This window comes from Aspergillus nidulans, chromosome V, assembly GCF_000011425.1.
Source record: "Aspergillus nidulans FGSC A4 chromosome V".
Lineage (NCBI taxonomy): Eukaryota > Fungi > Ascomycota > Eurotiomycetes > Eurotiales > Aspergillaceae > Aspergillus > Aspergillus nidulans.
Genome location: NC_066261.1, coordinates 2,580,206 through 2,605,308, shown reverse-complemented (window position 1 = coordinate 2,605,308; position 25,103 = coordinate 2,580,206). Strand labels below are relative to the sequence as shown.

General features: G+C 51.2%; 9 protein-coding genes across 9 annotated transcripts, besides 1 other annotated feature; 2 read left to right on the top strand and 7 right to left on the bottom strand.

Moving 5' to 3' along the window:
- Window positions 1-25,103: part of a sequence feature (contig 1.94 1501..523724(-1)) that runs on past both edges of the window.
- Window positions 611-1,017, bottom strand: ANIA_11479 (uncharacterized protein; the record flags this gene model as incomplete). The annotated part of the gene is made up of 2 exons (XM_050612333.1): window positions 611-634; window positions 784-1,017. The coding sequence occupies 2 exons, from the start codon at window positions 1,015-1,017 to the stop codon at window positions 611-613; spliced, it is 258 nt and encodes an 85-aa protein (XP_050468267.1).
- ANIA_05423 (uncharacterized protein) lies at window positions 1,833-3,358 on the bottom strand (the record flags this gene model as incomplete). Its single annotated transcript, XM_657935.2, has 2 exons — window positions 1,833-2,902; window positions 2,955-3,358. 2 exons carry the CDS (start codon window positions 3,356-3,358, stop codon window positions 2,017-2,019), a joined length of 1,290 nt encoding a protein of 429 aa, XP_663027.1. The 3' UTR covers window positions 1,833-2,016.
- Window positions 5,788-6,713, top strand: ANIA_05424 (uncharacterized protein; the record flags this gene model as incomplete). Its single annotated transcript, XM_657936.1, has 3 exons — window positions 5,788-5,820; window positions 6,011-6,526; window positions 6,579-6,713. 3 exons carry the CDS (start codon window positions 5,788-5,790, stop codon window positions 6,711-6,713), a joined length of 684 nt encoding a protein of 227 aa, XP_663028.1.
- ANIA_05425 (Gfo/Idh/MocA family protein) lies at window positions 7,143-8,336 on the bottom strand (the record flags this gene model as incomplete). Its single annotated transcript, XM_657937.1, has 3 exons — window positions 7,143-7,868; window positions 7,953-8,240; window positions 8,298-8,336. 3 exons carry the CDS (start codon window positions 8,334-8,336, stop codon window positions 7,143-7,145), a joined length of 1,053 nt encoding a protein of 350 aa, XP_663029.1.
- ANIA_05426 (threonine aldolase family protein) lies at window positions 8,923-9,909 on the bottom strand (the record flags this gene model as incomplete). The annotated part of the gene is made up of 1 exon (XM_657938.1): window positions 8,923-9,909. The coding sequence occupies one exon, from the start codon at window positions 9,907-9,909 to the stop codon at window positions 8,923-8,925; it is 987 nt and encodes a 328-aa protein (XP_663030.1).
- ANIA_05427 (chromate transporter) lies at window positions 11,689-13,871 on the bottom strand (the record flags this gene model as incomplete). The annotated part of the gene is made up of 5 exons (XM_657939.1): window positions 11,689-11,801; window positions 12,079-12,705; window positions 12,789-13,344; window positions 13,488-13,554; window positions 13,663-13,871. 5 exons carry the CDS (start codon window positions 13,869-13,871, stop codon window positions 11,689-11,691), a joined length of 1,572 nt encoding a protein of 523 aa, XP_663031.1.
- Window positions 16,849-17,730, bottom strand: ANIA_05428 (PEX11 domain protein; the record flags this gene model as incomplete). Its single annotated transcript, XM_657940.1, has 3 exons — window positions 16,849-17,217; window positions 17,283-17,440; window positions 17,544-17,730. The coding sequence occupies 3 exons, from the start codon at window positions 17,728-17,730 to the stop codon at window positions 16,849-16,851; spliced, it is 714 nt and encodes a 237-aa protein (XP_663032.1).
- Window positions 19,710-21,512, top strand: ANIA_05429 (uncharacterized protein; the record flags this gene model as incomplete). Its single annotated transcript, XM_657941.1, has 1 exon — window positions 19,710-21,512. One exon carries the CDS (start codon window positions 19,710-19,712, stop codon window positions 21,510-21,512), a length of 1,803 nt encoding a protein of 600 aa, XP_663033.1.
- Window positions 22,135-23,508, bottom strand: ANIA_05430 (uncharacterized protein; the record flags this gene model as incomplete). The annotated part of the gene is made up of 2 exons (XM_657942.1): window positions 22,135-23,366; window positions 23,418-23,508. The coding sequence occupies 2 exons, from the start codon at window positions 23,506-23,508 to the stop codon at window positions 22,135-22,137; spliced, it is 1,323 nt and encodes a 440-aa protein (XP_663034.1).

Sequence of the window (25,103 nt, the reverse complement as noted above, 5' to 3'; positions counted from 1 at the left end):
GTGAGCTTTACGCGTTCGATTTGCTGGGAAAGCCGGGCACGGCCATGACGAAATCAGCTGAGTCGAAGGGAAATGCATTTGCAGCTCGTCTTGGGTTGCATGGTGACTACTCTGCTTGGGTAGAAATTTGAAGAAGGTAAGGAATATTGGGCCCCGGCGGAGCCTAGGAGATTTAGGGCTAGGGGAGGCTAGTACTCTCCGCTACGTCTAGTGAGCCTGATGGATGACCATTGAATTCACATAGAATAGGGCGACTATGATTGAAGGCATATAAATGGACTGGAAACATACTCTTCCATGATTCGAAACTGAATCCTCTGGACGGACGGTACCTCGTTCTTATTAACAATAGGCGGGCCGCTCCGCAGATACTGTCCTAAGTTCCTACTCTATAAATACCCAGCCAGTATCCATGATTTGTCCTTTGTCCTCTGAAATGAAGCTAAGGATAAGGTACCCTTCTCTTTCAATTTCGCTGTCGTCTATGTCAATCCTTTGTGTATATTGATAGTTTTCGGCGGCCGAAGTTCAAGACTGAAAAGTCCGATGCATCATCACCACGATTTGGACCTACGATAAATTGCTTGAGGAGTTTTTTTTTAAAAAATGCTCACAGATCGTGAACGCAGTCATTCTATATACCTGTTGTAAAGTTCTGAAACAATCTTGGGATAAGCGCCACAGATAACTGTTCGCAACGCAACAAAGAGCGGCGCCAGCCCTACTAGATATGGTTGACAAGAACAATACAGCATCGGGTAAAAGTGAGGAATACAGGCTTACAAAGGGTCCCTCGGAACAGCTGAAGTCGTATATTCCGTTTGGGTAGACGGATGTTCGAACGTCGTAGTCAAAATCAGGCCCCGCGCGGCACTTCACTTCTGACTCCGTATTGACAACTCGGCATGTTGTGATGGCGCGGGAGTTCAGGTCTGCTGGAGAGGCTGGTATAGCTAAGGTGTGGAGGGGGAGGAGGGCAAGGAGGCAGCTGGGGACGCATGTTCGGCTGAGCTTCATTTTGGAAGTGGCTGGTTCAGCTTTGAATTGGTATGTTAAGAGACATAAGATGAAATTCTACAAAGCGCGAATAAGAGAGATCTTTATACTCCTTCATCCCGTCCCGTGACCGCCGGAATTACGAGGGCACAGGCACAAGGTACAACTCCGTCGCTAAGTCTATAGCAACGCGGGATAGAGTTTATGGATCACGCTCTTTTACTATCTATGGCCTCCAATGCTACCGTACCTTTTGCCATGCAAAGCCCGATTTGCGCAGGGAAGAACTGCGGCAAACTACTTTAAGAGTTGGTTCCAGCAAGGCGCCAATATAGAGCCAATATAGAGTAAGCGGAGGTAGATGCCACTAGCCTCGTATCCAAAAATATCCCTCGCTGCAGAAAAGGAACAGTATCCTACAGTCTCTCGAGGGTCAGAACTAAGACAGTTTGCCTAAATGTTAGGTTCTTTGTCATAAGCACTTCTAGGCCAAATGGATATATGAGCACCGTTTTAAGGAGCCACCTTCCCCTTTTTCCGACGTATGCACTGGTAATAGTCCCGTAGAGATTGTATGGTTGTGGGATAAAAGTCACAGTCATTCTTTCTGTCCTTACATTGGCGCCTAAACAAGACGCATTGGCTTATAGATGGAGCACAACACAAAAAAAAGACCTGAAAAATCAGTTGTGTGAGATCTTCCAGAAGCTATCATCATGCCGTAGCCTGAAATTCTTTGCCCATATCCAGAGTGGTATTATCCAATAAATTTTTACTCACCATTTGTACGAACTTATGCAGAAGACATTGCATACGAAACAGTAAATACAGATTTCCGGATTCTCCCTTTTCGACATACTTCAAACACCTGCTTTGGAATATCCCTCCATCTTGCGATATAATATTCTATCCACTGGCCATCGTCGCTTTAGCGACCGAATGTCCCTTCCCCCTTCAGAACCAGAGTTAAGTTGACAGAGGAGTGGATTGGCTTCGAGTAACACGCTGGGGGGTCTCGAATTACTCATCATCGCTCTTCGCCGTACCAGGGGCACCGCGTTTTCTCATTTCATTGGGAGATGGTTTACTCCGCCTTGCTCCAATTCGTTGAGAGAGACCCCCGTCGATAATACCAACCGGAGGGTTGTCATTCTGCGTCGCAAGTGTGGAAGGAGAGTTTCGAGTGACAACCTCAGTGGATTTCGAGTCAACTGCGCCGAAGCGGCTGCTGTAACGTTTGTCGGTCAGGTTTTGAAGAGACGCGTCAGTCATTGAGCCGACTAATTGCGCCGAAGTATCTTTGGACAGGGCTTTCTTAATATCAAATAGGTCAGCTAGCGTATTCACCACGACCTGGTCACTGTCACCATCTGCAACCACCTCTCCAATCCGGTAGATTTTCTGTCGAGAAACTTCATTGGCCATATTGCACACTTCTAGGCATTGTCTTGAGATCTGGATATCTTCCTGCAGTGCCAATCGCTCCTCGCTGCTTCGGTTCCCGTTTGTAATTAGGGAATTTAGCCGTGCCTGAAGGCGGCTTATGATGTCCGCAAATCCAGCTCTGTTTTCATCCAAGGTTTGGCGTGTCAGCAGCTGAGCTTCGAAGCGCTTCTCAACATCGTCTAAGGTGACGTTTCGCGGGACCTCTTGCAGCACAGCAGACTCCCTTTGTGTTAAAGATTCGATGAAATTTTTCGCATCTTCACAGATGCGAAGACACTGCTTCGTCACCTCCCTCTCGTCCTCCAGATCTACGCTCACATCGGAGGCGCTATCGTCTTGAGCAGTTAGAAGTGCCAGTTTTTTGTCAATCCGTTGCAGGTGCATATCAAGGTCATAAGCCGTGTCCTGTACCATTTCATTGTACTCCCGCAGGACCCGTTCGGTCACTTTTGAGGAATGACTTGTACCAAGAAATCAGTGAAGACTCATGCAGCAGTGGAACCTTGACTAACATAGTGATAGTACCCAATCCAACATTGATAGTTGACTTGTATCCCGCAATGTTATCAATGAATTCGTTGATGTCGCCTCTCATGAACTCCATCTTTGCCCAATCACGAAAGCCTGTCGTTGACTTTCGACCGAAATTCTCCATGGCCAGTTCAAATTCACGACATAGTTGGTTGCATCGCTCAACAGGACCTTGAAGCAGAGCCAACATTGGCATTTCTGCATTTATTACATCTCCCAGTGAACCGAGGATGTTTGTGAGGTCCTCAAGCTCAGTTCGAAGTCTGCGTAGTGTCTTATCACGATCCTTGAAGCGCTTGACGGTGCTGTGGAGCGATTTGACTGACTCAACGGCCGCTGTAATAACAGCCAGCATAGAAGCTGCGATGCTCAGAGGGTCCGCCATTCTGGAACCCGGAAGTGGAATGCACGCAGAGCACCCCGACAGTTTATTAACAGATAGTATGTGAAGTCGTGGTGATTTTTAGTTGAAGATTGGGTGGCAGGTGGGCAGGTGTTGAAATAGCCTATCTTAGGCGTTAACGCCGCGCTAGACGCACCTGACTTCTTAATATTAGCGCGAGGCTGAATCACCGGCGTAGTTCAGCTCAACAGCATCCTCCTATCAGACAAGACAAGTTACCGCGTACTTTGTCGCAAGTTTCTGCACGTCGCTCACCAATCAATGTAGCAAGCTGCGGGGTAGGTGCGGTAGAGACCATCGAATCAATGCAGGGTTGGGAGATGCACTCTTGGTCCCTTTGGATGAGCCCAGAATTGGCCGCAGTAGTTACCGACTCACTAACCACCTACTCACGCCGCAATAGAAACACTAGTACTGAACTTGTGATCCGCAAAGATCCTATAGGTGAGGACAATGATCTGATTGCTTGCGGCGTCTTTGGAGAAGGTAAGAACACAAGACCCCAGCTAATCGATTCGAACGGCGATCATGTGATCTAATTAGTAATCGCGCCGTCACGGCGCATAATCGATGGGCAAATCCCACGTATCTCGAAAGTGATTGGCTGGAGCAGCTGGTAAATAACAGCTGCCGAACTGGTAGACGCTTACTGGAGACCGTACTTCAATTAGTAACAGAGTCGTCCTGTTGCTATCTTCATGTTGTATTGATCGGGTCATCATCTTCTTGCTTCCGATATCAGAATGCCTACACTTTGCCGCAGTGCATTTTTTTCCTGAACTCTAGTGTGGTATAAGCAAATCAACTATTTGGGCGACAGAAGAGACATATCATGACAGGCTGCAATGGTATAGAGCTTACAGGACTTTACCCAATGGGGCGGCCGATGATGTTAAAGAAACGAGAGAAGGCTCGTTTGAAGCGGTAACATCAAACACTGTGAGCGACAGTGGTCTTAGTAGAGGTGATCCAGCTACCCGATGCCAGATTGGCCAAGGAGGCTCTTATATGTTATCAGCCCTACTTTTTTGTATTCTTTAAAGCAAATCCGCCGGACCGGCCCACGGGCCTGTTCATATAACAATAACTGCCGGTTAGACCTCAGGGTCGGAGTGAGCCAATGGTGGCGCTGACTCCTGGCATATCGCTTATCCTGATCGTAGAGGTATGTTTCACCAATAATCATGGCGCAATAACATTATCTGGCGCCGGCAGTGGTTCAGATCACTAAAGATACTAACATGAAATACATATATAAATATTGGTAACGTGTCCTAGAAAACGGATTTGGCACGTCTGAGCCATATGGCAGAACTCGAAGTACACCGAGCTGAGACCCTGCTTAAGCGGACCTTCCTAAATATCTTGGATTTTTGTCTACGCTTTGAAGCAGAATGGTGGTGAAGGATGGGCTAGCTGACAGGGGTCCGCCGTACTCGTGCTGTTTCTGTGCTACTGCTCTCAGCATCTCAGAACTCAAGCGACTCAATCGAAGGGGGGGATTAAATCGATATGTGGGCTTCGGCTACAGGATAAGCGACGTCAATGACAGCAGTTCGTCATGGCCCAATTATATGTATATCTTGTGACGAACGCTATAGACCATGCAATGGATAGTATTTGATGCCGGGGTCACTTGCAATGTCACCAGCAGGTCTGTGAGCTGTTCCTATCCTCTATTCTATGTCTCTTAGTTACTCTTGGTCTATCCAGTCGGCCTCCTAGGACGCGGATTGTCGAGATGAGATCCTTTCTTACAACCCTGAACGGGGTTCAGTTAGTTCATCCTGCAAACCCATTCCGCCGGCGTAGATGTTGATACCCAGTCCTCAGAATACAGGACATCATTATAGATAGAGGCTACTATTTTACTACACTGCCCTTGCGTGGCTGCTGACCCTTTGTACCTTGCGGCTAGTGTACATGTACACCCGATTGGTCTCCTGACAGTCTACACAGGATGCACAGACTGGCCGCTACTGCGAAAAACTCCGAAGCCGTGTCACCTAGAATGTCTTGAATACTAGCGTTCCTACATATAGTAGGTGGTGGGGGTAATTCGTGTCTTTCGGGGGACAAAGCTGGACGGAAAATTGCAACTGGAATAACAGACCGTTCTCCGATATACCGCGTAGCCAATAGCCATTAGGTTTAGGATGACACTACCGATTTCTCTGTGCTGCTTCCTTGACGCAGGGGTTGACAACGTTGCTTTTTTGGCGGGCGTTGTATACTCCGGCCGGGAAGCCGTCCTATTTCAAAGGATGTTTCTCCTTTGCAGCTCACTCACTTTTCTTCCGGGCGTTTTACCTCACTTTGCTCTTAGTTTATAATCTTTCACAGAAATACACTGAACCCAGCATCAAAAGCCGTGGCTAACTACAGACTGAATATTCCTAGCCGCCGTTGTCATGGCGGAACAATTCGTCGGTCGATGGGTGATGGTGAGTCTAGCCCAAGTCTCTGCGACAGCATCAGGGGGAAACCAAGTGCTAAGTATGAGTTTTTTTTCTTCAACAGGACAGAGCCCTCTGTTCTGACCTAGAAGCGATCTTGAAACTGGTACCTCACCGTTCCTCGCCTTCTCCCACTCCGTATTAATACAACTAACCCGCATGATGCGCGGAATGGCAGCAAGGACTCAGTTGGCCCCTCCGCAAAGTTCTCTGCTTAGCAGGCTTGCGTATAGACGTAACCGCCACCCCGGGGAAGCCGGATTCGTCTCAAGGTATGGATCCTCGAGAACAAATCATCACGGTCAATGCAACAGTCACCGGCACACCCACGGGCGGGTTGGGAGGCTCCACGGAGGTCAGGAAGATGGATTGGAGCATCCTTGAGAGAGACGATTTTCTATTCGGACCGTTACAGGAGCAAAGCCACTTTGTTTACCCCAAGGAACGCGGAGATGAGCATGAAAACACAGACAAAGGGGTGTACCCGGATGTTGAAATGAAGACAAAGGTGGATGACCTGAGGGCGGGCAGGTTTCTCCGCGGGGAGATCTATGAGAATGGAAGTGAGAGTCTCTGGGATCTCACGGGGCGGAAGAGAGGAGATGAGGAGGAGAAAGAAGGGAAACAGGACGGGCCTGTATGGGTTCATACATTTGTCCGGAACCTGCGCGGGAATAGATGGACGGCGGAGCAGGTGATTCAGCGCGCACTCGTCTGTGAGGATCTACTGACCTTGTATGCTGCAGATCTGGGGCTTCGAGGTCATCAATGGCGAACGATGCCATACTCGACGCGTTGTTGTTGCGAATACCAAGGGCCAATATGTGCTGGCTAGGCTAGTGTACAAGTACGTTGGTGAAGAATCTGAGCCGAAAAAATAGATGGCAGGAATAGGGGTACTGGTCTCTATGCATTCTTTGAATTAGCGAAGATGTAAGCTCGTATGTATAGGCTAGCAATAGGGTCTTAGTTTATAGAATGATACAACAGACATTGAAGTATTTACGGGCGAAGTTGCTCTGTATATCGAGCATAGTCTCTAATTAAAGCAGTACTTTAACTTGTTCTCGATCTATTCAGAGATATATAACGAATTGCTTTCTCAGACGCTCAGGGCTCGTTGACATCCTAGTTCTTTGAAATAGCTGCCGCTATAACGCGAGATGTATCAATCCGCCATTGTATGTGCTCTGTAGGTACTATCAACCTATTCTCTCTTATCCTGTATCATCAATCCAGACTCCAAACGCACAGGCTACTAGGGATCATCGTCTGGGCGTTTGCCTAAATAGGTGTGAAGTAATAAAGACCTAGTTGAGTCTCTCTCCGTTCTTGTTAAACTTCACAACCTCTCCGCTGAGTAACGCATGCTGCAGCGCCTGTCCGATCTTCATCACTGTCATGCCTGTCTCCAGGTTGACAGGCACGGGCTTATCTTGAAGCACAGCATCCACAAACTCGTTTGCCTCTAGGGCAAAAGCATGCTCAAACCGCTGCCAGTACTCCGGCTGTACTTCATGTCTCATCCCTCCCTTATCCGCTACGACCACATTGTTCGCCCGCGGGATTACATTGACCATGATCTTGCCGTCTGTCCCCGTAATCTCGGTCAGCACATCGTGCCCATGCGCCTGCGTCCGCGAGCAGTAAAAGTAGGCGATCTTGCCGCCCCAGAACTCGACAATTCCAACAGCATTGTCCACGTCATTGTTTTCTGCGAGTTCGGGGTGGTGCTGTAGGGTGCCCGCTGCCCATGCAGCCTTGGGGACGGGGTTATCCATATACCAAAGCGTCAGGTCGATGTCGTGGATCGCGCAGTCGACGAAGATGCCTCCATTACGCGCGGCGTAACGGACAAAGAAGCCTGTTTCGTCTTTCAGGTCGCAGGTGTTGGATCGCACGAGAAAGGGGCTGCCAATAGTGCCGTTCTGGATCTTCTGTGCGGCATCCCTATAGGAGGCATCGAAGCGGCGCGAGAACCCGGCCATTACTTTGAGTTGGGGGTTCGCTTTGGCGGCATCGACGACGGATTGCGCCTAGTCACAACAAGCGTCCCCGTCAGTTATTTGCCGTGGTCCGATGAGTAATTGGAGGAGAAGAATTGTGAAGGAGGGAGATACCTTCGCTAGATCCGTACTGATTGGCTTCTCGCACAGTACATGGAGGCCCTTCTCGATGGCCTTTAATGACTGAACCGCGTGAACGTCTGTGCTCGTCGATACCCAGGCCGCGTGAAGATCTGCCTGGGACGCCAGCATATCGTCGTAGTCGTCGTAGACTGCAATGCCGAATTCGGTGTACTCGGCATTGCTCTTCGCCCATTCGATCTCGTGGGGCTCGGTGGTGCAGACGGCGACCACCCTGGCGCGGGGGACGCGGTACAGGAGTGTATAGACATGGCGTTTTCCCTGGTATAGCGTCTGGTCAGCTGCTTAACTATACTGACTGCGTTCATACTTCCGTACCATGCGGCCGAGACCAACGACGGCGATGTTGAGGACCATTGTGATGAGGGTAGAGAGGATTAAAGAGGTTGATTGAAAGGCTATTGTGATTGAACAAGTTTATCTGTAGCAAATGAATAAGGCCGACTGGGAAGTATTTATGCCTATCGTACAAATATCTTCTCCAACTTCTACTCGAGAATCTACATATGCACATGAGCGCCGCCTCTTTCCTAATCGGGTGATTTTTATATTGCCTTCACGCTGTTTCCCCTCACATACGCCCACATATATGGCTTTTACTTGCATTACTGAGTATTATTGCGCGTTTGAAGAGACCTTGCAGATGTTGGAGCATGGGGTGATCAAACGTGCAGTTTCCCTTTCCTGGACATCCGCAGGACCGGCCCAGAGGCCAGCATAGTGGATCGCCGGTATCTTCCTCCACTCTCGTCGACATGAATGGACTCCGTACTCTAGTGTTCTATGTGCGAGAAGAGTGGGCAGTCTACGTGATAGGTGGAGGGTGACCTAGATTTGGAGGAACTCTTTCCTAGACTTCTTTACACCAGAAGAGTGGCCATTCTGCGTGGGATGTCAAGATACGGCAGCAAATAGTCTTCTCAAATTGCGCTAGTAGATTCTCTCACAAGTTCGGACGCAATTTCAGGGCTTCCTCAAATACAAGACCGAGCTGATCGATAGAATCAGCCGAGATCTGATGATGCAAAACAATTCGCTCCCCCTCCAGTTTGACCCCATACTTCCTCCCAAGCTCGTTCCATCGATCAACCGTTATGTCTGCATTATCCAGATTGACCCAGACTTGATTCGTCTCGACCTCGCGCAGCAGCTCTCCTCCCAGATCCACCCACATTTGGCCCACCTGCTTCGCCAGCAAATGAACGGCACGTAGCTTTCCTCGACTTCCCCAGGGCCCCAGCCCAAACTGCTCCATAAAGGCAAACTGCGCGGCTGCGGCGATAGGACCGGACTGCCTGAGGGCACCACCAATGCTCTTGCGTATTCGCCGCAGCCGGGCTATGAGCTGGGTTGACCCAAGCACCATTGCGCCCATGGGCGCACCGAGATTCCTGCTAAAGTCCAGGGAGACCAAGTCGCAGAGCGTACAATACTCAGACAGGCTGCCCCGCCCCGTGGCTACGGCCTCCCATAATCGAGCACCATCCATATGGACCGCGACGCGGTTGCGATCAGCCCACTCGCGGATCCGGCGCAGCTCAGCAAGAGGCACTACACTGCCGCCAGCAGTGTTTTCGATACTGATGACTCGTGTCGGCCCTTTGTGGACATCGTTGGTGACGATAATTCGCGTCATGATGTCCTCCAGGACCAGGTATCGCCCGTTGGATGGCCGGATCGTCTGGAGGGAGGCACCACTCATACCGAGTCCGCCTTCTTGAAAATGGGCGGCGATATGTGATTGCGAATCAACGAGAACACGGCAAGGCGGCTGTGTCAATAGCGTCCTAATGGCCAACTGATTTGCCATTGTTCCCGAAACTACAAACGCCCCTGCTTCAAGGCCACATTGGGCGGCCATAAGCGACTGGAACTCGTTTGTCGTCTCATCTTCCTCGAAGACGTCGTCTCCCAGGCTGGCACTGGCCATTGCGGCGAGCATGCCCGTCGAGGGGGTCGTGACAACGTCACCTAGCTGGGTTACCAGAGGCCTCTATGAGGGAGTTCTGGGAAAAGCTTACTGCGGAAATCTGCATGTGCGCGATCCGTTGTTCCCCATTCTAGGTTTTGCATCTGCAAGTTTAAAACGCTCTCTAGTAGTCGTGTCATATTCCAGCTGTCGTCGCTGGTAAGGAGGATCAGTAAGATGAAGTTGTCTTTGGCTTTTATAGATGCAGCCTTATAGTCGACGCTCAAAGCTCAGCTTCGCTTCCACACGAGTGGGGGCTTCTGCCATGGGACACACGGTCAACGCCAGCTATAGCTATCCCTTCAGCCCTTCATCATAGATCCACTCTATAGGAAACGCAAGTCTCTTCTTAAACCAGTCACCGTCCATGTTCCGCTAGGGTCGGTAGTCAGCTTACAGCTCAGCGTCTCATCAACCAAGGAATCTCTGCACGCCTAATTCCATGACCCAGCGTATCCCCTATTGAACCATGCTAGCGGCGGTAGCGGCCGCTAGCGCGTAGGCTGAGACTCCAACCAGGAACCTGTACCTGTACCTGATATAGGAGCCGAGCCACCAATAAGATATTGCCGGTTAGACTGAAACGGCCTCAATAAGTCTCACACACTGACATTCAGCTTGTTCTGCCAATCTATCTTCTTATCAAAATCATTTGTGGTTGGGGACCGGAGCTGATGTTTACAGTGTGCATGCAGACCTACCTTGTAGCCTGTCCCCCGTTCCCCCTCATATTCTGGAGGAAACCGAAGACTCCGTGTCAGAAATTGCATCAATATAACCGTTTCTGCTGTGCTTTCCTGTGCTTAACTGTATGGAGGATAATTTCGCCCCAGTCACATCGGCATCCCAGCAATGCCATCACAGATGAGCAACTGTATCTGCATGGTCTCTGGATCGAGCCAGAGAGCGACTACATTTGATGACAGAACAGCAAAACCATTGGCGCGACTAGTCGAGTTCGAGGAGGACGTATGATACGTCCCTTGTTTTCTCGAATTCTATACGTGAGTAGGATCCTATATTTCTGCGCATTCTCTCTCCCTCATTGACTTGATCCAGCACAGTCGGAGCAAAGCAGGTGTGTTCTGTAATACCGCTCGGTGAAAGATTGCACCGCAAAGGTGATCCGCTCACAGGCGTTTGCAGCTGAACTGGCGTTGCACGATCATGGGCTCAATAGGACGATCCTGTGGCTTTCAGCCTAGTGTAAGCGGTTTATGAGTTCCCCACTGTTACCTACATCAATACCTTGACATGCCCAGGTATAAGTTTGGCCAAGAATTTGGGGGCCTAATCATCCTTCCCTCATTGGACCTGTTGCGACGCCGCATGCCCTACCCGCTGTCCTGCGCCCCTTTTCAGCCTCTCTTCACTCATTGTCGGGTCCGTTCCGCATAGTGCCGTCTTCCTTGGCAGGTTCTTTTGGGGTCTCGCCTCTGCCGTCGCGTCAGTTCAACACCTAGCGCCGAGTCTAGATTGTCCTGCTATGGAACGAAGTTGCAATAGCTGGACTAGCCTTTGGTCGGTATGCGCTTCATGTATCATTATGGTCTCTAGCTGGTACGCTACGCTCTATCCCCACCTCTGCACTGTCCAAGTAGACTAACAATCTCAGGCGCTGGATCTTCTACAGCGCGGCAATAGTGGGAATCGGCCGCTGTTTACCGGGAAGCACAATGTTGTCCCCGGGTATGTGGTTGCTGGTAATGGGACGATGTTCTGCGAGGTTCCGTTTATATTCTACAAAGTAGGCAGAATGATGAGAAAGAGGAGCAAGTTTGCAAAGTATAGCGTTGAGGTAAAAAGATCAACGAGGGTTGAGGGGACTGCGGGATGCAGCTGGGCGTTTAGGGCTGGCTGACAAAAGGTAGCTCTAGCCTTATTCATGTTTTTGATCTTATCTCGTGTCCATTCATGCCCACCTTCGATACTGCGTAGGCAAAAATAGTTCATGATTATTCCTTAGCTGTCTATCTAGACCGTCTTGCGTGCTTGCTTTATGCATTCGAACCGTCTGCAACCGTAAAGCCTTGCTACGCTGATCGCACCCCTCGAGCAACCAGTATGTGACTGATCCCTAAGAAGGCCTGATCTAGCATTCAGTGATGCCGGATATAGCTGATCACTCACCCCCAACGACCCCCCACCACGCAATCCCCAACGCAGCGCCTGCAACGATCGCCACGGCAGGCGGCACCCTAAACCACCGAGTTCCACTATAGGAGACAGCAGCAACAACAACCCACCATGGCTCCCTCCCCAAACTGACACCTTCCTCACTCGATCGGCCCTGCCGCAGATACCCAATCTCCCATAGTCGATACACAGCCGTAAACACCAGCCCTACCGCGGCGGCATTGACACCTCGCAGAAAATGAACGACGTACATCTTCCGTCGCAGAGCCCGCCAGAAACTCTGTACCGCAACGGCAAGAATTAAGCCCGGGCTAAAGATGGCAAAACCGGATAGCATCGCGCCGAGGACGCTGTGATGTGAGGCGGAGAGAGTGAGTGCGCCCAGAAAGACTGCAAAATTGAAGTTAGGACCGGGGAAGGACTGAATGATGGCTAAGCCGATCAGGAAGTCACGGCTTGAGACCCAGTTTGGGTCGACGACGTAACTGCGCAAGAGGGGGATGACTACAGGGCCGCCGCCGAAGATAACCGTGCCGGCGAGGTACATGTTGCTGAACAGGGAGAGGGGTAATGGGGGCGAGGAGAGGCGGGCGCGTATTGTGAGAATCGTAATGAACGAGGCTAATACCGATATCAGTGAGCATACCGATTTGGCGGTATTCATCTAGGCAGTTGAGGACAAGGGCATGAGTGAGACAACGTACCGAAAAAAGAGACCAGGATGGCAGCGCCGATTCGCACACGCACGACATGGCCCTGATCCTGAGCTGGATTCAAGGATGGAGTGATATCTGATCCTGCTGGTACATTTGCCAGGGGAATGGTGTCCAGGTCAGTCGAGCCTGCTGGTCTTCTCAGTCGCGGCATCTCTCCGTCCGCGACAGTCCTCACATCAACCCTCTCGACATCTACAGCCTCATCCCCATCTCGATTACCCTCCTCTAGTTCTTGACTCCCAGTGCCATCCAATGCTGAACCTCTTTCCCTCCGCCACCTCTTCACTCCTCTAACCCACCTCGCTCCCCACCCATCCCAAGCAGCCGTGACAAAACCCCCAACCACCATGAGGAGGGGAAAGTACCAGAGCGCGCTATAACACAGCCCTGCACAAGCTCCAAATATAACAAGCAGCCGCGATAGCTTATCACGGACCGCTTTCTCCGCGAGCTGTACCGCTGCAAGCGCGATAATCCCTACTGTTGATGCGTTCAGCCCCGAAAGCAGTGCGTAGACGGCGGCTGGAAGGGTATCGTCTATGCGCTGCACGCCGAGAGAGAGAGCGTACATGCCTATTGCGCCCGGAAGGCTATACATGGCGCGGTAATCAGCATATACAAGGAGTGTTGGCCGGATGAGCCATGACGCACCACCAGAGCAGAAAGACTACAACGGCAGGGATAAACCCTGCCCTTAGCAGCGTCAGACAGAAGAGCATCTTTGTGCTTGCGGGCCCGGGCAGGCCCTGGCAGACTGCAAAGAGTTCTTGATACTGGTCGACTCGGTCAGTCTACATCTGTGAAGGATAAGACTAGGGGTAGTGGCATGAATGGGTGCGGCACCGTCTCCTCATCAACCCACTTCTCCCGCTCCACGAACCGTGCATGTAGAATCTGGAAGTGAACCGGCGGTCCGCCGAAGGCCGTGAAGCCAAGATCCCACGTTTTTCTGACGACATCGAGCACCCGACTGCTCAGAGCAGGGCCGGGGGATGTGGCTGTGCGAGGACGCCATTGTTGTATCAGGTAGCGGAGGGAGGAGGGAAGGCCGGTGAGTGGTAGGAGTGGCATTACTGTTACCGAGTCCTGTTCTCTGCGACAGGAGATTATTGTCCGCAGGTTGAAGGCGACAGAAATACTCTGATAATTTCAAGAAGGGATCCCGTCGTTCTTGGCGGAAATGGCGCAATAGCGAGCCGCCATGGGCGGAGGCTTGGCGCGAGGTGACTGACTAGAAGAAGGAAGGGGAATTTGAGGAAGAATGGGAATATAGAACTACAATCTACTTCTCTATCCGAATGGCGACTTCAAAGTCATTGGCAGTATATGGTGAATTGGGTGTGGGCAGCGAAGTGAGCTACACTATTCTGCACCAGTGTACATGCCCATAGTCATGCTATGCACAAACCCAATAATATAGCAGAGAACTTTCGTACTTTGACTTGCTGAGCGCTGCTTACTGCCAAAGGGCCGGCTAGATACAAGATCACGTACACCGTACCGGCCAAAACCCATTCAGAGTATAGTTTGCGCTCCGGCTCTGATTTGGTCTTGTCTCATTTGACCGGTTGTTTGTCATACTATGATCAGGGTACAATGTACAATGTTGATAATAGTAATTGCACTTCTTACTAGAATGAAGTAAATTGCGTTGTATTCCATATACCCAAACGGGCAAGTGCTATCTTTGCCTGAATACAAGCCAAATGGACGCTGCATGCGCGGAACGAGGGATGTGATAACATGGCTGCCTGGAAAGAAACAAGAAGAGTGCTAGAGTCTGAAACGGTAGATGCGAGCGCAAAAGCTATACCCGCCATTATCCTGCTACGCCTATGCTGCCTTTGGCTGCACCGTCTGAGCTTGTCCATTCTCTCGTGCCGCGACCCAAGGTCACGCCTTTTGAGGGCAAGCCAGATACTTCCAAGCCCGGGCTGCGCCATTCATTTTCGACGAGGGCTTCGGCTTCTGAAGCGTCTCTTTGCATAGTGTGACGTCGAACCTCATGAATACCTGCCGTCGCAGTCAGTATAACGGGCCGGCAACGAGCCGGCGAGTGGTCTGGTAAGAGTTAGGTATAGGCAGAGACTTACGGCAACAGGCGCCTTATAAACATCGCCATCGCAAAATACTTGCCGAGACAAACCCTTGACCCGGCGCCGAAGGCTAGGTTATATTTCTCCAGTTCCTTTACTTTGACGGGATATCATCCAGCCACCGATCGGGGCTGAATTCCTCAGCATCCTCACCATACACGGCCCTTGTCTCTGTGAGAAATCCAGGGATTCGCTGCCAACTCTACACCGAGCGGTCTCTTTGGGCCTAGATCTCAATTTCAAGGTCCAAGGGGTTTATCCCCGCGGTAACAGGACAGATGTAACGGGATGCAGGCATTGAAAAAGGCAGGCTTTTGCGACCTCTGTATAACTGGGAATCGGGTATGAGATTTGCCCCATCCGCAATGCTGTTTTGATCTCATCGATTACGCGCGCGTAGATTGCAGGATGTGAGAGGGCCTCTGCGAAGAGCGCTGAGGCAGCACTACCAGAGCTATTAGACCCGGCAATTAGAACGACAAATATCTCAGACTTGGATGGTCTCTGCGTCTAGTAAGTTTGCCTTCTGGCGTGCGCGTGTCTATGAAACTAAAGGTGGGTATTAGCTACTGCAGCCGGGGCAAAAGATTGTGGATTTAGGCTTTATTCAAGCTTGGAGGAAGTCGTAATCATCATCACCCGTCTCGGGCTTCACAATACGTCTCTCCTGGAGGGCCTCCTTACATTGAGAGGCGCATGGCCGACCACAACATATAATACTTTCTCTGCAGGCTGCAGAAGGAACGGTCTACTGCCAGTGTGACTCTAGAAGATCGCAGGATCTGCAGGTGGATTGACGTCCACTGCTACTATACTGCACGTTCGAGTTTCTTGCTTGATTCTGATGTCGCCAATTAATATATGCTTGCGGGGCCAAAGCGCAAAGCTAGACGTACGACAAAGAAATGAGATGAAGGGAGAGAAAAACGGGATTCCAAGGCATAGACCCTGCGCCGTCTGCATCTTTAGCCCTCGAGCCTAGATCAGTCACCTTTTCAATCTAACCACATACCCGCCGGAGGCATTACGAGGCCGTTATTTCTGCCGCTGAATAATGCCATGCTGTACACCAATGACGGCCGATGCGATGGTTTCCAGAGGAAGATGTTCGGCGGAGCAGGTGCCTGTCCATATGGCTGACTCTGGTTCATGCAAAATATGCGAGCGTAGTCGAGGATGCCGCGAGTAGTATGCGGCCGAGTTCCATATCAAGCTGGTTACGCATACGGTTGCGAATCTCTCAAATCTCGGGCCAGCCCACGTCACGGCGCTCTTCATCCCACATTTCCTTGACGATAGACTATCGCTTATGACGCGCTATTGTGAACTCGCCTTATCAGTAGCATATGCGAGCCTTGACTCTCGCAAGACACTGGATTTATTCCAGCCAGTACTTTGGCCAACAACTAGCGAGGACAGAAGACCAGGCCCAGCTTACGCACCAGAACTTAACTGGACTGCTCATATAATTGCATTTCTGAGATTCAGGGTCTTTTAGGGCAACACCTATCGATAGTACTAGGGACATTTACTATCATGTGTGAGGACGGTTGTTGAGGCGGAAGACGCATCACAACAACTCGCTTTTCTTGGTGGCATTGATTACACTGATAGAGTTGAGTTTATACGTTTTGACATATTTGGTGTCATCAGACCACTCGTCTGCGGTGCCAATGAACGGTGATTGTGGTGGTAAGGCTTAGGGTGTTCCCGACAGTGTATACCGAAGTATCTGCTACCTGACGAACCAAATCCAGAAGCGGAGGCGAAGCTGAGCCGACTAAGCAGCACTGTCTTCAGGTATTTACAAAGTGCTCATCTGTAACCCACCTATAGACACGCATACACATACGCTCTATGCTCTATTCATTAGCTGGTTCCATTTTTCCGACCCGTTCAGAATGGTCAGTTACCCCAGATCGTGATCAAATACACAAGCGCTCAAGCATACTTTACTGCTGCGCAGCCCAAACATCATGCCCCGCCAACACAGTGCTAAGAACCATCCCAAGCCCAATCTGCAACGATGTAACTGGAGTCCACCCCAGGAATGACCCCGGAAGAGTCAGGTCGCAGCCATCGATGATGATCCGTTTAACAAGCGGCCACTTGGGTGGACTGGGCTGTGGCTGCTGACCCCTAGCCTTAGACTTCTCGCTTCCAGAGCTAGAGGTCTTGCTTGGTGTCACCGGTGCCGACGGGAAGAAGAGCTCCCATGTGCAGCGAATGACTGAAAGCATCAACGCATAAAACCAGAACTTATTTGCCTCTGTCATAAGCGGATGGTACCAGTCGACCCGGGCGACGCCCATGTCATGCAGCTGTGTCCGATCGTTAGCAAGATACTCGTCTTGGACGAAAGGTGAGAGGGGACGAGGCCGCGTACAATCGTGAGGTCCTCCAGCAACAGATAAAGTCCCAGGAACGTGTACTGCGCAAGCTCCATGACGGAGAGTATCGTTCCAGTTGATGAAGGCGTATTAATAAGGAAATGCACGCGCTCAAAGCACCCATAGAAGTCAAGGAGGCGGAAGTAGCGCCGGGCTGTATGTATATGGTCAACGCCGGCACAGCCAGGATTAAAACCAACCCAATCAGCCCGGATATTGGGGGACTGAGGGTTGCAGAATGGACGGAAAAGACACACTTAGGGCTAGCTGATCACGCGCCGTCAGGCATTGTGTTGCCAGGGCTTTGCTGGCAGTAGTTACGCCAACGACTTGAGAGGTGGCTTGGATAAGGCGGAGGGTTTTCTCGAGACCGGACGTTTGGGAAGTGTATATGACAAGGGATTTAAGGGGGGAGAACCCTGAAGATGCCGGGGTCTGGGCCATTTCGATGAGCTCAAGGGGGGATTGTGGTATAGCTGGGTGGGTGATAAACTGAAAGGTCCTTGGTTGCGAAGAAAAGAGTTTTCTGGACGGCCGCGGAAGGTCGTGCTCCGCCCGCTAAGCTGCAGTGCGTCGGGCCAATAATATCAAGCTGGTCAGTTTATATCAAATAACCCAAGGGTACTTTTTTGGCCTGTACGGGTTATTGCTTGTGGGATGTAACCAGAACGCGGGAGCTACTTTACAGCTTTTTACATATTTCCATAATAAAGCCAATGCTGCATCAGATACAGTTCAAACGGGCCCAGGCACGGCTATAAGCTCGGCTACTTCTTAACGTCTTACGGAGCTGAAAAGCAATACTGTTTCAAGTGCCTGCCGCTAGGACAAGTATTGAGACTATTATCCTACAGATACGTACGAGGCGAGGAGAGTCAGCTTTCCTCACCCTGTATGTCCAGAGAAGCATACGCCTCAGCGAGGTCTAGCACGATCGTTTAGGGATACATTATGCACGGGACCATCGTTGTCGCGGCAAATCAAACTTTGGTACGTGCTGCTCGATTAGGAATGAGAAGACGTTCAGTGAGAATAGCTGAGTGGTTAGTTTGTTCCTTTTGCTTCGCCGTTTGTCCGGTTGACGGTGGCTGTGCGATGGAAGGAATACTTCTTAAGGGTATTATGTCTCCCCACTCTGAAACTCCATTTCCTGAAGCTTCATTTCTACCTCAAGAATAGTTGCTCGGCTGGCATTATCCTCTACGGAGTGAACGCTAAATCACGCTGGGATCTTGGGCACGCCGATGCATCTTCAGAGTCTTGCGCAAGTGTCAGATAAATTAGGTATACGTTCTTTACCATGATAGCCATGTGTATAGTCTCAAAGGCCGCTGGTGAGGCTGAGAGCCCCCCACTCTAATAGCAAAAGCCTCCTGGTCCTTATGGTGCCTCAAGCTTTTTGTGGCGCGCTCCCGTTGGGCGCAACTTTCCATTCTATGGCCATCTGGATGCCTGTCGATATGATGACAAGAGAGAAGGCAGCTGAATTGCCGCCGCGATTGTCACGCAATCCATGGCTGGTTAGATATGGATTTACATACCTTGTGCGCGTTCTTCAAGTGCTTCCATTGGATATCCATGACCGTTTCATTAAACTAGCACCACATAATTTTCCTGCAGTACCCTTCTCACCGTGACGTCAGAGGCCGTACAACAGCAGGAACACGTTCTTCAGGTAGGTAATCCGTATATAGCTGGTTAGCACGAAAGGGCCGGTACTGGAGCGCACCCGAACAACCCAGTTGGGAAGTCATACGCGCAAGCAAAACCTTGGCAGAGTCCGTCCATAGACGAACCACGAGTCAGTCCTCTAGGTACAGTCCAATCAAAGTGATGCAATACGAAATACAGAAATGTGGGATGGCATGGCCCACTACGTGTCCCGATGTCGGAGTCGGACCGTGGGGACGCTTCAAATGGAGAGCGGGATATCACGCAATCTACGCTACGACATTGATTGATTAGATGATCTTATCAATCTTGGCGCGAAGCTGTTATTCATAAAGAAGCCATCAAAAGACAGCACCGCGTCCTTCGTCATCGGTGAGCTGAATCCTACGCAACAGGAACAACCGGGTGGTAAGGACAGGATTATGGAGAGCTTAACTAGCTAGGAAGAACTCACCACCTCGACCCCTCTCTCAGCGGAAAGAAATAAGCAACTATGCTTTGAGAAAACTCTATGCTCACGCAAGGAATACGAGGATTCCTTCACAGAGGCGCATGATCGGCAGCATTACTAGAGCCAAGTGTAGATCACAGTTCAAGTGGACAGGCTACGTTTTGTTCGCTCCACTCTGTCGGTTTTCGGAATTGATACTTGCCGAGCACATTGGAGTTTAAGACATTCTTCATCTTATAATGATGATCACTGCAGCTCGTCTCAGGTTTCTCCGATCTGAAGCCTCGTTATGCCAGACAGCATGGCTAGTACACGACGGACTCAGTGGCCAACGAAGACGGCTCTGCTCGCCAGCGTATTGCAGGTAGCATCAGCGTCAGCAGCTGCACTGGCAAGCTCAGCCTCTTCCCTCCACTGGACACCATGCCCCTCAAACTCCGCCCTTGACTGCACGACACTCACAGTGCCACTTGAATACGCTGACCCGCACAACGGTCAGCTCGCAACGATCCCCCTCGCCCGGTACGCTGCTAGAGTGCCCGCCACTCAGCGAAAAGGCACCCTTCTCACGAACCCCGGCGGTCCCGGGTCCTCCGGAGTCGATTTCCTCTCGAACGGGGCCGGGTCTGGGATTTCAAATATTACGGGTGGATACTACGATATCGTGTCCTGGGATCCGCGCGGCGTCGGCGCCGCGAAGCCTCTACTTGCCTGCTGGGAAACGGCGGGCAGGGAAGCAGACGCGTCGGCCAGTGTCACTGCAGCAGCGGAAATCGAGTACAGTCTTTTCACGAACAAGAGCTATACTGCGCCGGGTGGGGAATACGAGACGGCAATTCGGGAGTATGATGCGTCGCTAGCAAAGATCGCAGCCGATTGCGCGAAGTACGATTCCTCTGCTCTGTATACTTCAAGCGCGGCGTACGTAGTGCGCGATATGGTCGCCATAATTGATGCATTAGACGGGACGAACGCTTCAGTGAACTACTGGGGATTTTCTTACGGGACCATCTACGGCGCTGAGTTTATACAGACCTTTCCCCAGCGTGTAGGACGGTTCGTCTTCGACGGGGTTTTCAATCCCAAAGCCAATGCGGAACGGTATACGAGCCAGCTGCCGAATGACCAGCTATATGTAGCGGATGCAATTGCGGACCTTGCGAGTCTCTGTGAGGCGGCTGGCGAGGAGGCTTGTGCTCTGGCAAGTGCCGGTGGAGGTGCCGATGCACGCGGAAGGTCGAAAAATAGCTCTATAGATATTGCGGAGCGTCTTGCGAACCTACAAGGGTCGCTGTATGAGAACCCCGTCTCAGTCTCCGATGGCTCGTGGTCGATCACTGTCGGCATGTTCAGCTTCTTCATGTATTCTTTCCTCAAACTCCCCACAGCATGGCCCGCCGTTGTCTCCGCCGTAAAGGCACTCGAAGAAGGAAACGCAGACCCCATGGGCGAGCTTCTGACCGGAGCAACGGAGACAACAGTCAACGCCAGCGCCCCAGATACAGGATCCATGGCTGGATGGCCGATTCAATGCACGGACAACGCACCATCGAATGGTACGAGCATCCCTGAAGTCGCGGACCTAGTCCTTGATATCTCGTTACGGGAACGGACACCTTGGCTCAATGCGGATCTGTCCACATTGTCCTTCTGTCGGAACTTCCCGAATACCCGGCCGCGTGTACGGAACCTGGGGGCCTCGAGCCTGGAGAGCTTCCAAACGAATGCAATTCTCACGGCCAGGAATACCTCCGTGCTTATCGCCAATGGTCTCCACGACCCCACGACTCCGGTAACGTCCGCGCAGGCGCTGCACCGCTGGCTCCCTACATCCTCGCAACTAGTCACGAGGAAGGGACCAGGCCATACGACGATCAGCCTCGCATCTCTGGGCCTAGTCTACTCGATAAGGGAGTACCTTCTGAATGGGACAGTGGCTGAAAGTGTGCAGGTGCATGATTTCAACCAGGTTGTCTTTTCCGAAGGTATTAGTGCTGGGACGATCACGCCGGAGCCAGTGTTCAACGGCACCTACAACGAGGAAGAGAGAAGGTTATTGGAGGCAACTCACCGCGTGTATTTGGCCTTTATCAGTTTGCCGTAGTGGTCCGCGTACACTGTCAGACGATTCTACGTGGGATAAACCAGGGATTGAGGGTTCTGTTGTATATTAGATATAGACATAGAGACTAGGGTATAGAGAATAGAGTGAGCCGGGACAAACAGTTTCGTTTCTTGCGAGAAAGCATTTCGGGACTCATCTACTCCAGGATAGTATGATAGAGTGAAAACTCAGTCTGAAGCTCTATGAATTAGGATCACTTATCGTCTCAGTCCTAGTTCCTGATATAGAGAGATGATATTATAAGCCGGTCCTTTCCTGCTTTAACCACCCGCCCCTTAACCAAATAAATATGAAATATAGGATAAAAACAGAAATGATCATACCAAAACCAGCTCTCGGTCCGCTACAGATTCACTACGGGGCGTCTATCTTCAGTATGAGGGTGGGACAGCCGGCACCAGCATAGACAAACAAATATCATGCATTCAAGATCTGTCAATCTGGTCTCCGCACAACAAGAAATCATTACCTATACCGTCAAGCCACCTGATACTGATCATTTCTCCATTAGCCATGGTGCATGGTACTGGCTCAGTGGCTTCAGACTAGCGGACTGTCAGCTTTCCTCATTGTCCTTTGGGGGCAGCTTGCCTGACATTTTCTAATATCCGCCCTTGCCATAGCCTCCCTTGCCCTCGTATCCGCCCTTTCCTTCAAAGCCACCTTCGAAACCACCCCCAAAGCCGCCTCCATGGCCGCCGCCGTGGCCACCCTCACCACCGCCGTGACCACCGAATCCACCCTCACCCCCGCCGAATCCGCCACCACCACCACCACCTCCTCCTCCGAATCCGCCTCCATTTCCACCGTGGCCACCCTCGTGTCCGCCGTGTCCGCCGTGTCCGCCCTCATGTCCGCCATGGCCGCCTGAACCGCCCCCGAATCCGCCCTCACCTCCGCCAAATCCGCCTGAACCACCACCGAATCCGCCACCACCACCACCACCTCCTCCTCCTCCGAATCCGCCTCCGTTTCCGCCATTCCCGCCTTCACCTCCTCCGTATCCGCCGTGACCACCGTGGCTGCCCTTTCCACCGAGCCCTAGGCCAAGACCGAAGCCAAAGCCGCCGCCCTTGCCCTTGCCCTCATCCTCGCCCTTTCCATGTCCATAGCCTTTCCCGTGGCCGAGGCCAAATCCAAAGCCCTTACCACCACCTTTGCCCCCTCCATGGACGCCAGCTCCAAAGCCGAAGCCGAAGCCGAATCCCTTGCCTTTGCCCTTGTCATCCTTCTTGTCGTCCTTCTTGTCATCATACTTGTCGTCGTACTTGTCATCCCCCTTGCCGTAGCCATAGCCGTGATCGTGATCGTCCTTCTTGTCGTCCGGCTTGTAGCCGCCGTGCTTGTCATCGTCCTTCTTGGGCTCCCCCCTCGCACGAAGGAAACCGCCGTTCTTGTCATCCTTCTTGTCGTCATGTTTATGGTCGACGATGTAGCCGGGCTTGCCCTCGGGACCCTTCCCGTGGTGAGGGTCATAGTCAGGCTTGCCCTTGGGATTCTTTGAGTCAAACCCGTTAGACGACCCAACACCGAATCCAAAGCCGCCGGAATTCCCATTATCGTCTTTCTTATCGTCGTCCTTCTTGTCATCGTCCTTTTTGTCGTCTTTCTTGTCATCATCCCAGTCGTCATTGTCCCAGTGGTCGTCGTCCCAATCATCATCGTCCTTCTTGTCATCATCCCATTTACCCCCCTTTTTATCATCCTTCTTATCATCTTCCTTTCCCTTCTTCCCTAATCCAAAGCCGCCCTTTACACCGCCCTCGATGCCAAATTTGTGCTTGACAACCGGCAGCTTGCCCAGATGGCGGGCATCAACACTGAGATCACGAGCTGCCGAGACGTTAGATCTTCTGTCATTCCACTACTAATGTGTGCACATACTCTCTAGGCTTCTCACCTCCCTCTCAACCGGGGCCGTGAGGGCCAGGGTTGAGAGCGCAAGAACGAGCGCTGGGGTTATGGTAACTTTCATTTCGGCAATGCCGCAATGCGAACAGTATCAAACGAACGAGTGTCTCGGTTAGAGATATGCTGACTTAGGCAAGGGGCTTCCGTTCGAAAGAGTGTTGAGGAAGTTGGAGAGCTGGATCTGGGGAGGAATTGAGAGATGCTTTATAGTTCTCGCATCGCCCTTTGGTCTCCAGGAAGATGCACGATGGAGGGCCGATACTATCACCATTGAGACCCAGATTACGCAATTCTCTACTCCGGACACAACTAGAAAACCCTGCCGGGGCAATTTGGACCCCAGCAAAGCAATCATACGTGTCCATGCACGCAAGATGGTTTTAACTCCCCGGGAGCAACATCCACCAAAAGTCCTATGTATTGTTTTGAACAATCTGAAGCAAACAGGAACCCACACCCATCAAGAGCAGACAAGACCCATTCTGCAAGCAAGGTAGGCATTCCCAAGCCTTCTGAGGCAAATAGAAAGCCACCACGCCTGTGCGTTGCATCTGGCCTGGTTCAGAATCCGTGCATCCGCCGCACCACCACACTTCACATTCGAGCGCCACCAGGCAATAATTTCGACCCGACTGGCCAGTTTCAAACCCATCCGGCATGGACGGACTCTAACTACTGCTCTCGGAAGGTTTTCCCAATTCTAAATCGGTCTACTGCAAATGGAAATATAACAATTTTATCGGCATATAATGCGCTACTTCTCGATATATTGTTGCAATCAATGAAAATAGGTTCCATGCAGGTATACATGCACCGCCGGTCTGGCGTAGTACCCTCTGTTCCTCAATGTCTTACCCTTATGAGCAGTGAGATAACCCTTTACATTCATCGATGTAGGCTTTTAATCCTCGTGACTGTCATACAGTAATACCATCAGCGACTGATAATCTAATCTACGTAGTATTTCGCATGAATTCTGACGTTGTGCACCCGGGAACTGGATACATAGGCACGTAGGGCGCAAATCTAGCAACAGAACCAGATCCAAATTTACAAATAGAAGCCTGACATCTTTCACATAAAGGTGCTACATTGGTGGTACTCAACTGCAGGTGTCATGCAGCTGACGACCTCCATCTTTTCTAGACATATCACCAGGTAATGGCTCCGTTCCTAAAGGAGTCTAACCCCCCCGGGTCCAGGCCGCCACCAAGCTGGATATAGAGGCAACAAAAAAAAAAAAAAAAAATTCTCGAGCTACAAGCCCAGTCCAAACTTGAACAACTTGCAACCCTACTCACAATCGAAACGAGGGAGACGCCCCGCACAGGACGGGGCGCCCGGGGATCGGTGCCTTGCATCGAAGTTTCGGTTTCTGTACCACTGTCAGGGGATACACCACGATGTCCACGAATAGGCGCTGGACATGTTTAAAACATCCACGTCGCGGTTGTCCCAGCGCTACGGGAACTATTGGATATGACTGCCGCATGTTTCCATTATGGATGGGAGAGATCGTTCCCTCCCCACCGTAACGGGTCTCCAGCGTCACGCTCAATAGTATACTGAATGGTGGGCTTTACCAGGAACTAGCTCCCTCAAGGACATGGGGTGGTCAGAGCCCCCGAAGTCAAGTTACTATCCACTAAGTTACGATCT